This window comes from Hypanus sabinus, chromosome 1, assembly GCF_030144855.1.
Source record: "Hypanus sabinus isolate sHypSab1 chromosome 1, sHypSab1.hap1, whole genome shotgun sequence".
NCBI lineage: Eukaryota > Metazoa > Chordata > Chondrichthyes > Myliobatiformes > Dasyatidae > Hypanus > Hypanus sabinus.
In genome coordinates this window covers 49,691,612-49,704,055 of record NC_082706.1, presented here as the reverse complement: position 1 = coordinate 49,704,055, position 12,444 = coordinate 49,691,612, and the positions used below count along the sequence as shown (strand labels likewise).

Genomic DNA, 12,444 nt, shown 5'->3' with positions numbered 1-12,444 from the left:
TTCACCCATGTTCCTTCAAACTCTTCCATTCTGACTGCTCAGTCCATATAAAGTCTGCCCTCCTCCCTGGAGGCAGGTTCATACTGCAAGCTATACTGAAGGGCACCTTCTCTCACCTACTGATCATACACAGAAAGATTCAATCAAAAGCCTCTAGACTTCAGCTGATCTCAAACCCTTGTTTGATGTGGGGAAACTATCGCTCTGGCTAGACTATACGTGGAATATTGTGTTCAGTTCTGGCCCCCTGTTATAGGAAGGATGTAAAATCTTCTGATATGGAGCAGATTACATTCACCAGGATTCTGGCAACATTAGAAAGCATTTCATATGAGGATAGGTTGAGTAAGCTAGAGCTTTTCTCTTTGGAGTGAACATGAGGTGACTGGATAGGGGTATATAAGATGATAAGAGACATTCATACAGTGGACAGCCAGAGGTCCTTCACCAGGGTGGAAATGGCTAATACGAAGGGATGTGATATAAAGGTTATTGAATGAAAGTAGAGAGGACACCAGAGGTAGTTTTTTCTGATAAAGAGAGTGATGGATGTGTGGATATGTACTGCCAGAAGTTGTGGTGAAGGAAGAGGCATTAGGGACATTCTAGAGACTCTTAGAACGGCACACGGAAAGAAAAAAATAAAAGGTTGTGTGGGAGGGAAAGGCTATTTTCATTTTGGAGTAGATTAAAAGATTAGGCCAAAGTGCCAGTACTGTGCTGTACTGTTCTATCTTCTATGTTTGAGGAATACACCAGAAGCACAGTCACCACTTGTCCCTCTCTGTACGCCCACTGTTCAGTACGATCTATCTGATAGTTCATCTCTCTCTGTGCCTATGCCCCAACACAACTATCCCATCACACCCTAACCAGACACTCATCGGCCTCCTTAATTGCCCCTACATAACTGATCTGCCCTCCACCTCCCGCTGGGGCAGTGGATTCCCAAGCTTCCTCACCCTTGGCCTGAAGCTCTCACCCTGTGTTAAATAACAAATCCACAGCCCGCCCCAAATGTGTGCTCTATCGAGACTCTCCTTCTGGGAAAACATCTTCATGTCTCTCTTGTCCTGTATGCGCAGGGTCTGAGAATGTTCAGTAAGATTGTGCCTCGTTTCTCTAACACTCCACCTGGTACAGAGTCATTTTCTATTACCTCTCTTCAGCAGACAAAAAAACAGACAACAGTGGGCGTACAGACAGAAAGCAGTTCCATTGAGTGACCAACACAACATCTGACAAAGATGGAATAACTCACCGCCCCTTCCACAGTGTGACTCTCCCTCCTCACGGCACCTTCCCCAGCACAGTGCTCCTTCGACACCAGTGCTCTCTCGCCGCCTTCCTGAACGCATCACCTACACCTCTAGCTACACTTGAAAAGGGATTAAGGAGGACGATAAATATCTGAACAGTCTATTGTCTCTGCCTCTAGAAGTGGACAGGCTACCCCGATAACTAGGCGTGTCCATGAAGGTGATCCAACCCCACAAGCAGTGAGGGTTCAGGGAACCTCTGGCAACTGCATGTCCGGGGATGGGGAATGTTTTTAAGTTACAGCACTGAGGAGGTTCCAATATGTTGATAAATCCATTGGTGTAATGGTGGTAGAGAGAATCGAGAGAGGAAATGTTTAGGGCGTGGTGGAGGAAATGGAACGAATAGAAGAGAGGGGGAGGGGAGGGGGAAGAGGGAATGAGGTAGATAGAAGTGTAAGGGGTGAATGAGAGGGTGAGTTAGTGAGAGAGACAAAATAAGAGGCGGGGGAGAGAGGGCGAGAGACGAGAGCAAGGGAGAAAAAGAGGAACATAAAGTGGAGGGACAAGGGAAAGAGATGTGGGGTAATGATTGGGGAAAGCGGGGAGAAGTGAAAGCGAAAGGAGGGGTGAAGATGAAGAAAATAGGGGGAAGAAGGAGGATGGCAGAGAGAAAGGGGAAGAGAGGGACGGTTGTGGAGTAGGTATTTAGGAGGGTAAGGGGCGAGGGTCTGAAGAGGGAGAGGAGTTGTATGTTTGGTGTGGCAGGGGATGAGGTCCTTTAGGAGAAGGAGGCGGTGACGAAGTGGAAGAGGGATGGATGGGAGTCAGCAGGTGTATGAGATGGGGGAGAGGAAACCATATGTTGTACCGGTATGACCACCGCAACATCAGGTGCGGCTCGGCTCCATCCACTCCTTCCTGCTTCCTTCTCCTCCCAGCTTTCCCGTGGACTTTTCAGCGTTCAGTCAGGTAGTGGATGGACACACCCGCAGCCCGGCTCCGCTTTCGTTCGGCTACTTTCTCCGCCCACTGGAAGACGCCTTAAAATGCCGTCGTGCGCTTCAGGAGCATTGATGCGCAGAGATGGCGAACTTGCTGACACTTGCCCTGTTCTTGGGTTTGGCTGCCGAGGGTAAGTTAGAAGCACCAGTCCGCTTTCCGAAATCACAACACGGGTGGGGTGGAGTTCGGATGACGGTGGAGTCTCCGTCCCGTGGTCGCTTATCCGGGAGCAGTCTTGGACAGAGAATGCTGGCGTAGATTCCCCTGGAAACTATTGTTGGGATGTCTATCGTGTGGATTTGTGTTATTGTGTTCCTGTGAAGCAATTTCCGTTAGAAGTGTGGTAGGATATGTCCCACTGGGTATTGTGTTACTACGGGAATTGTTATGGGAACATCCTCCACCCACCAACCCTGCTGGAAACTGTATTCCTATGGGAAATGTGATCAAGTTTTCCAGCTTCCTTAATTCTGTGACTTCTGGACATTGACATGAGGAAGGGCTTCCCTCTGGGATTTGTGTTCACGTGGAGCACAACAGAGCTTCCCCGCTGGGAACTGTGTTCTTGTTGGAGTTGTGGGGAGATTTGTCCCCCTGGAAATCGTGCTCCCGTAATGGATCACTCAACTCCATGACCAGCGGGAGCCCAGCGTTGCCCTTCTGTTTCGCCTAGTGGGTTCCCCGTGCGGCCGTCAGTGAGGAAGGGTTTTCTCCACACCCAGACACACCGCTATCGGGAGCCCCAGTAACTCGGAATAAGTGGCTCAATTCAAAGACTCTCGGTCTGATATTATAGCAACGGGTCCGGGAGGTGAGACGCCGAATGTACTCGTCCCCACAGACGAAGCCCATCCCCCGTGTGTCTCAGTGCTTGTTTCGGGATTTGCTCATCGTTCTAGGAATTTGCTTTTCGGTGGGAATACAAAGATTCTGTAGTTTCGGGCCGGGCGGGGAGGTGTGTTGAAATATTTGGGAAGGATACGCCCGGATCACAACGAGCCGCGGTTCCCAGAGCTGCTATGCGCTACGCTCACGGAAAACGCGGAGAGAGTAGGGGAGAGTAAAGGAGTTGGAAACGGGTGGGGTTATAGATACGGAGAGGGTTGTACGGGAAGGAGTGTGTAGCAGGGACAGGGATGGGTGCAGGGGTTGGAAGGGGATGGGCGACTGAGACGGAGACGGTTGAACAGGCGATGTGCAGTTTGTACGCAAGATGGATACAAAGACGGAAAGGACACGCCGGAGGTATATCGGTGCTCGAGGGAGAGAGAGTGCAGAAGATAATGAGGAGTGTGGGTGGGGAGGGAAGGTTGAGGAGAGGGGACGGTGAGTGAGGGAGCTGGGGTGGTATGTTGCGGTTGGGCAGCAGTAAATGATCCCGGAACATTTCTGACGGAGTTTCTCTTTCCGCAGCCGCCTCCATCCAATGTTACACCTGCAACAGTTTCAAACAGAACTGCACCCTGAAAGCCACCGACTGTAATGCGATCCTGCACAAGACCTGCAGCAGTCACTCTGTCCACCTGAAAGGCCGTAAGTTCCCTCAAATGGCTTCACGTGGCTTCTGCGCAGTCCCGGGGCCGTTCGGGGGGAGCTATCTGGCCGAGTGGTGCTGGAGAAAGAAGCGCGGAATCGGCCGAGGCACAAGGGACAAGATGGGGTGGGGAAGGGCAGAGGGTGGGAAGGGAGAGGAAAGGAGTGTGGGATCATGTCAGGTTTATTATTGTGGAAGTAAGTTGTAAAATTCGTTGTTTGTGGCAGTAGTACAGCGCAAGACATAAAAATGACTGTCAGTTGGAGTAAAAATCTCAATCAATTAATAGCGCCGAACACGAATATCGAGGTAGACAGTGTTCGTTATTCCACGGACCGAAGAGGAACCTGCTTAACTCAAAGCATAGGAGAAAAAGCCGTTCTTAAAGCATCGAGTGTGTGTCTTCATGCGGCTGTACCTCCTCCCTGAAGGTGGTAATGAGAAGAGAGCAGATACCCGATAGCGAGGATGTTCTATGACGGATGCCGCTTTCTTGGATCACCGACTTTTTAAAGTGGTGCAGCTTGGCTGAATGTCCAGCCCAATGCATCCACTTCCGATCCTGCGCGCTGGAGCCCCCACACCAGTCAGAATGCGACTCTACTGTACACGAGCAGAAAATTACTAGGTTTTTTTTGTGGGAGGGGAGGGGGAGACATATCAAGTCTCCACAGCCGCTCGGGAAACATTACCACTGGCATACCTTCTCCGTGGTTCTATCAATATATTTTGGGCCTAGAATATTGCATGAATACATCGCTCAGAGATATTGACGCCCAGGACTAGATTCTGCTTACCCTTTCATTGGATAAGGACTGGTAGTCCCCTTCCCGTAGCTAAAAAATTTCTTAGTCTTAACGGATGTTGAGCGCAACAGCACTCAAACAGCCAATCATTCTCACTCCAGTGAAGGGGAGACGGGGAGAGGGGTTGGGGGTGAGAATGTACGAGCCTGGCAGCGGGATGGGTTGCACCACGTGCCAGTCTAACGCCTACGGTTGCCCACAGGAAACCACGAACACGAGTACATCGAAAATGCATGCGGGGACTGCCTGGGTCCCATTTCCTTCAACAGCGGCCCCTACTCGGCCTTCGTACACACTACCTGCTGTAACTCGGATCTGTGCAACGATCAACTGGAACCAGGTACGGAGGAGCATGGGAGGGGCGGGGGGTAGGGGAGAGACATATTCTGTTCTCCATATTGTATTCGGTGCTCTCTGTGCGGCCTCCTGTAGATCGAAGAGACCCGACAGAGATTGCGGTCGCTTTGTTCAACAACATCGTTCTTGTCACGGTAGAAGTTAAGATCGCCCGGTGGCTACCCACTTCAAGTTGACTCGCTATTCCCATTACTACGTGTCGGTCCATGACCCACTCTACTCTCCCGGTAATTCCACTCTCAGGTGAGAGGCGCAAAACCTCATACTCCGTCTAGGTAGCTGATGGCGCGAACATAGATTTCTCCAAATTCTGGTAACTTCTCTTCCTTCCCGCTCTCTTAGATTCTCTCGGCATTCAGGTTATCCTCACATTTAACCTCTTACTTACCTATCACCTTCCTCTGGTTCCCCTCCTCCTTCCCATGGTCTACCCTCCTCTCTCCGCACATTCAGCTATTTATCTCTCCCATCTGTCACCTCCCTGCTTCTTACTTCAGCCCGTTTACCTTATACATCCACCTTTCCCCTGAACTGGCTTTACCGATCACTGGCCAGCTTGTACTCCTCCCCCTCGCTCTGACTTCTTATCCTGGACGTCTCCCCTTCCTGTCCAGTCCCGATGAAAGGTCAAAGCCCGAAACTTCCTCTGGTCTATATATTTCCCTCCTTAGATACTGCCTGCTGACTTCCTAGAGCATTTTGTGATCCGTGCCCTCTCTCTCTTCCCACACACTATCCCCCCCTCAGAGTGCCTTCCACTTTCCGTCTCCCTCCCCCTCGCTCCTTGTCCCACCCCCTTCTTCTACACCCCCTTACTCCGCCCTCACTTGCTCACTCCGTCGTCTGCCAAAACACGAATCAGAAATTGAAATTATTGGTATCAATTTTCTCCACTAATCATCTAATTCCCTGTTTGGTACAGCAAGATCCCACCAGAGTGCGCACCGTCACTTCCGGCGCAGCGCTTTTTCCCCAATGTCCGTCACGTGCGCTGAGAATATTTAATACAGACATGTTCTCAGTCGCACACGCTCAGAGACCGAGAGTCCACCACCTTCTGGAGATGGATTTGGAGGGGGTGGCGACCTGCGCGTGGTGATGTTTCACTGTCGCACAGTTACTGTGTGCTTCATAGTTACTTGGGTGAGAGAGGGTTTCGAGAAGGGTTTCCGGAATGGTCCGCGGTGTGCAGGAGGTGGAGTGTTTAGGGAGGGTGGGTAGGTTGCCTTTAAGGGAGCTGCCCTGCCCAGAGGCGCATTCACCCAGGGAAGTGCCCTAACACATTCCTAACCTGCAGATGAAGGACAGGTAAGGTGGTGGGTATGGAATAAAACCACCCAGGGGTGTTGAGCGTGTCCCATAGACTGTTCCCATTAGATGGGCAAGAACCTTGGAGTGTCACTGGGTGACCCCTCTCCACCAGTGCCCTGAACCAGACTGGGAGCCGTGGTGGGAAAGGGGTGCTATCAGGCTTGGTGGGCAGGAGTTGAAGCTCAGGGAGAGGACAGTGGGGTTGGGATGGGCTCTGTTGACCGTGTGTGTCCTGTTTGCAGAGAAAGAAGACAAGGCCCCGAATGGCCTGGAGTGTGAGGGCTGCTTCGAGATAACGGAGAAAGGTTGTAACCGCTCAATGGCCACAGTGAAATGCTACGGGCAACAGGACCGGTGTATTCACATCTCGGGCGACCTGCACTGGTGTAAGTTCATCCTGCTCCTCCGTGAAACTGCGGTAACTTATGGTACTTGAGAGGAATTGTCCTGACTGGAGTGCTGTGACGAATGGTGTACCGCAATGATCCCTACCGGGATCTCTTACCATAGAACATTACAGCACAGAAGCAGGCCCTTTGGCCCTTCTTGGCCGTGCCAAACCATTTTTCTGCCTAGTCCCTTTGACCTGCACCTGGGCCAGATCCCTCCAAACCCCTCTCATCCATATGACTGACCAAGAATTTCTTAAATGTCAAAAGTGAGCCTGCACTCACCACTTCATTTGGCAGCTCATTGCACACTCCCACAACACTCTGTGCGAAGAAGCCCCCCCCCCCCCCCCCGCCCACCAATGTTCCCTTTAAACTTTTCCCCCCTCACCCTTAACCCATGACCTCTGTTTTTTTCTCCCCTGCCCTCAGTGGAAAAAAGCCTGCTTGCATTCACTCTATCTATACCCATCATAATTTTATAGACCTCTATCAAATCATCACTCATTCTCCTACACTCCAGGGAATAAAATCCTAGTCTATACAACCTTTCTCTGTAACTCAGTTTTTCAAGTCCCAGAAACATTCTTGTAAACCTTCTCTGCACTCTTTCAAACTTATTTAAATCATTCCTGTAACTAGGTGACCAAAACAGCACACAATACTCCAAATTCGGTCCCACCAATGCCTTATACAACCTCACCATTACATTCCAACTCTTATACTCAGTACTTCGATTTATAAAGGCCAATGTGCCAAAAGCACTCTTTACAACCCTATCGGCTTGTGACACCTTTTTTAGGGAATTACGCATCTGTATTCCCAGATCCTTCTGTTCTACTGTACTCCTCAGTGTCCTACCATTTACCTTGGTTTGACCTTCCGAAGTGCAATATCTCACACTTGTCTGCATTAAACTCGACTTGCCATTTTTCTGCCCATTCCACCAACTGGTCCTAATCCCTCTTCAAGCTTTGAAAACCTTCCTCACTGTCCACTACACCTCCAATTTTGTATCTTTGCTGATCCAATTTACCACATTATCATCCAGAGCATTGATATAGATGACAATTAACAATGGACCCAGCACTGATTCCTGTGGCAAGCCACTTGTCACAGGCCTCCACTCAGACTAGCAATTCTCCACTACCACTCTCTGGCTTCTTCTATTGAGCCAATGTCTAATCCAATATACTACTTCTCCATGTATACCTAGTGACTGAATCTTCCTAACTAACCTCCCATGCGGGTCCTTGTCAAAGGCCTTACTGAAGTCCATGTATACAACATCCACTGCATTCCCTTCATCCACTTTCCTGGTAACTTCCTCGAAAAACTCTAATAGATTGGTTAAACATGACCTACCATGCACAAAGCCATGCTGGCTGTTTCTAATAAGTCCCTGTCTATCCAAATGCTTGGAGATCCTATCTCTTAGTATTCCTTCCAATAATTTACCTGCTACGAATGTCAAACTTACTGCCCTATAATTTCCCAGCTTACTTTTTGAGCCTTTTTTAAACAATGAAACTACATGAGCTATCCTCCAATCCTCCAGCACCTGACCCGTGGATATTGACATTTTAAATATTTCTGCCAGGGCCCCTGCAATTTCAACACTAGTCACCGTCAAGGTGTTAGGGAATACCCTGTCAGGTCCTGGGGATTTATCTACTCTGATTTGTCTCAAATCTACTCTGATTTGATCTTCTGTATGTGATATGTAGAAATGATATGGATGAAATACAAACGCAAGAGGTTGCGCAGATGCTTGAATTTCAGAGCAACACGCTCAAACTGCTGGAGGAGCTGAGCAAGTCAGGGAGCATTTATGGTGGGGAATATGGGCCCCTCGGCAGTATAGCGGTGAATGAGCTACAGGAGCCTCAAGGCACACAATTAACGATTCAGGAATATTTTTTTTCCCTCTGCTGTCAGATTGCTGAATGAATGTTGAACCTATCAATACTACAGCACTAGCTTCTTTTTCTTTTTTCTTTTTAATAGATATACTTACCACTGTAAAGACGGTTCTAGTGCTTTCCCTGCTTGTGTGATGAATAAACTCTTCTCGGGCTTCCAGCCTGGTTCAGATGTTTTCATGTCAAACTCTACCATCCTCATCAGGGACGACGCATACGCATGTCGCTTCAGGTGATACTTAGAAACAAGGTAGTCTGTCCCTCCCGACTGGTTAGTCCTCATCCAATCAGGTTTCTGCTCTCTCACCTTGTTTACAATGAAATTCTTACTTACAGTGAACCTGTGTGATTTTCCTCCAGTTTTATTTCAATGGATTCCTTTACCAGGGAGCTCCAAAAGACAATGGCGTGACACAGTAGTTTTGATCTGACAAGTCAATGGTTGGTAATTGCGCCTAACCCCCCCACCCCACCCCCACACTTCACCATTACCTATTCCTATTTCCCTCTCTCTCTGTACTTGCCCATCACCTCCCTCTGGCACTCCTCCCCTTCCCTTTCTTCCATGGACTTCTGTCCTCTCCTATCAGATTTCCCCTTTTCCAGCCATTTATGTCTTTCACCAATCAATGTCAACAAGCTCTTTACTTCACCCCTCCCTCTCTCCTGGTTTCACCTATCACCCACGAGCTTGAAATTTTTCCTCTAGCACCACCACCCACCACCCCCCCACCTTCTTACTCTGCATTCTCTTCTTTCTTCTCCAGTCCTGATGAGGGGTCTTGTCCTGAAGCGTCTACTGTTTACTCTTTTCCATAGATGTTGCCTGGCCTGCTGAGTTCCTCAAGCATTTTGTGTGAATTGTTTGGATTTCCAGCATCTGCAATTTCTTTCTTGTCTGTGATTTCTCCAACCATATCTTTATCTCTGACAGTCTTCTACACAGTCCACAACACCACCAATTATTGTAACATCTGAAAACTTACTCAGCCACCAATGCACGTTTGTCTTCAGGTCACTGATATACCCACACTTAGCAGAGATCCCAGTGCAGATATTCTGTCTTCTCTCTTGTCATAAGCCTTTCGCTCCAGCTCAGTTTTTCTGGAGGGGCAGAGGCATATCCTCTGAGCAGATGTTAGTAAAACAGCTGGGGTAGTAGACAGCGCAGGAGGATATGAAAAGTCACAGTGGGATGTTGTTCAGCTGGGTGTGCACGCCAAGGATTGGTAAATGATTTTTCTAACCAGCTACGTATAAGGTCTTGCATTCTGGGTGATCAATCCAGGGTCATACTCACACAGTGAATGGTGGGGCCCTGGTGAGTGTGATGGAATAGGAGTACAAATTCACTGGAAATGGTAACACAGGTAGGCACGGTGGTGAAGAGGATCATGGGTACACTAGCCATCATTAGCCAGGAAAATAGGAAGTCAATGAGACAGAAATCCATGCTGCAGTTCCAAAGATACTGGTGAGGCCACATTTGGAGTATGGTATACTGTTTTGTCACTATGATAGGAAAATGTGAAAATGTAGAAGAGTGCAGAAAAGACTTGCCAGGATGTTTCTTGAACTTGGAGTCCTGAGATAGAAGGAGAGTATGTGTAGACTAGCACTTTATCCCCTGCAAAGTGAGATTGAGAGTTATATTAGAACTTCATGGCTTTAGATACTGTGAAAGCCAGGGAGGGGCGCTGTAAACAAGAAGTCAAGAGCTTTAAAACAGAAGTATTGAATACTAGAATACCTAGATAGAATAGCTGTGGCGAAGATGTTTCCTATAGTCGGAGAGTCTAGGACCAGGGACCACAGCCTCAGAATAGAGGGAAGGTCGTTTTGAACAGAGATGAGGAAGAATTAAGCCTAGTGAATCTGTGGAATTCATTGCCACAGATGGCTGTGGAAGCCAGGTCACTGAGTATATTTAGAGAAGTGGTTGATCGATCCATGATCAGTTATGGGGCAGAAGACAGAAGAATAGGTTGGAGAAGGATAATAAATCAGCCATGATAGGATGAAAGAGCAGACTCAATGAGCCAAATCAACTAATTCATATTTCCTACAATACGTCTTATGGAAAGCACCTTAGTCATGTTTAAAAACCAGATAGATACTGATGTGGATAGGAAAGATTTCGAGGTTTGAAGGCCATAAGTGGGCAGATGGGACTCATTCACTAGGGAACACTCAGGCCAAAAAGCCTGTTTCCTTTATGTGACTCCATAACGCTGAGTGTTGGCCTTCCTCTTGAATTTGCTGCTGACATTGTTCCCTCTCCTTCTTTCTCCACAGTGGACAGCACTAATTACATCTTCAAGGGCTGTGCATCCCACTATGTCTGCAAAGCCAGAAATTCAATGTCCCTATTTGGCATGGATTCCATCAATGTCTTCTACTGCTGCCAGGGTGACCGGTGTAACCTGGAGTTTCGGAACCCGACACGGGACAGGACAATGGCCCTGGACACCAAGAATGCAGCTACTTCCCTTGGCACCCAGAGTTTCCTACTCATTGCCCTACTGCTGATATCGAGGGTGTCTGAACTCTAGGATGCGACATCTCAGGGGAGCAAGTAGGGGAGAAAGGGGGTAGGAGCTGAGCTCCTTGCCTGATGCAACGTAGGGGGCTCTAGTGGGGAGGGGGGAGTGAGTGGGTTACAGACAGTATAACAGTTGCTTTAGGATTCATAGCCTCAAATCCAACCCCTCTCTCCCTCCTCTCTCTCTCTCCCAATCATCCTCTCTGCATCCCTCCCTCCATATTTCCTCACTCTTCTCCTTCCCTACCTCATCCTCCCTCCTTACCTCATCTTCCAACCCACAGCCCTCAGTTTTAAAATTATCTTTGACTCCAGAGGTGGCGCAACAAGGGCGTTGATGGAGGTGATACACTCAGACAAATCCACTGCCCTCTGTCTATCCCTTTCAAATTTCACAACCCCACTTTCTCCCCACAGACCTGCTTCAGTGCCCACACTAATCCCACTGCATTCCACCCTGTCAATCCTGAACTCTTCCCACCGTCCCACTCTCTCTCCATGACCCCATGTTTAAAACTAATCCCATTGCCGTCCCTCTGTCAATCTCAATCAAATCCCACTGTCCTGCTCTCTCCCCCCAGCTGTCGTTCAGCACCCAAACCAAGCCCACTGCCCCACTCTCCCTCCACAACACTGTCAGTCCCCAAACAAATCCCAGTGCCCCCTGTCCCTCCACATCACTGTGTCAGGCCCTAATGGTCTCAGGGCCTCACTCCAACTATTCTCTTTCATTCTCTCCCCCTCTCCCCCTCTCCATTTTCATCTCACTATGATACCACCATGAATGATTATTTGCTTTACTTTATGAAAATAAACGTGTGAACTTTGGACTGGATTTGTTCTCTATGTGTCAGATTTTTCCAAGATTTACTTGCCCCGGAATTCTTCACATTAACGTGAATAGTTATGTCCTTTTGTACCATCTGGACAACTCTCAACACCATCCAGGCCAGAGAATAGCCTCATTCAGCACTCCACCCAGGCACACTAAACTCCCTTCACTACTGGCACACAGTGGCTGTAGTGTCCCCTCTTACTTGGCCAGGCTTCTCAGTCAGCCCCTACCAAACCCTCAGTCGCACTGTGCGAGGTGGGGTTGGTGGTTAGGCAGGGATTCGACACTGCCCATAGTGTGACAGATGTGAGTGGGGCAGTGGGGTGATGGGACAGTGACTTATTGAAACATCTGTAGGGATTGGAGTAGAGCTGAGTGACAACAGCGTGACACGGTAGGGCACTGAGACTGTGAGAGGCTGAGTGAGATGATGGGATACTGACACAGTGAGACCCTATTTGTGATAGGCGGTGAGTGGGTGATG

The 12,444-nt window shown here is 48.8% G+C and overlaps 1 protein-coding gene across 1 annotated transcript; it reads left to right on the top strand.

Moving 5' to 3' along the window:
• The first annotated feature begins 2,345 nt into the window (after positions 1–2,345).
• Positions 2,346–11,954, top strand: LOC132399955 (phospholipase A2 inhibitor gamma subunit B-like). Its single transcript, XM_059980977.1, has 5 exons — positions 2,346–2,394; positions 3,678–3,797; positions 4,807–4,944; positions 6,515–6,658; positions 10,879–11,954. The coding sequence occupies exons 1-5, from the start codon at positions 2,346–2,348 to the stop codon at positions 11,133–11,135; spliced, it is 708 nt and encodes a 235-aa protein (XP_059836960.1). The 3' UTR covers positions 11,136–11,954.
• Positions 11,955–12,444: the final 490 nt, after the last annotated feature.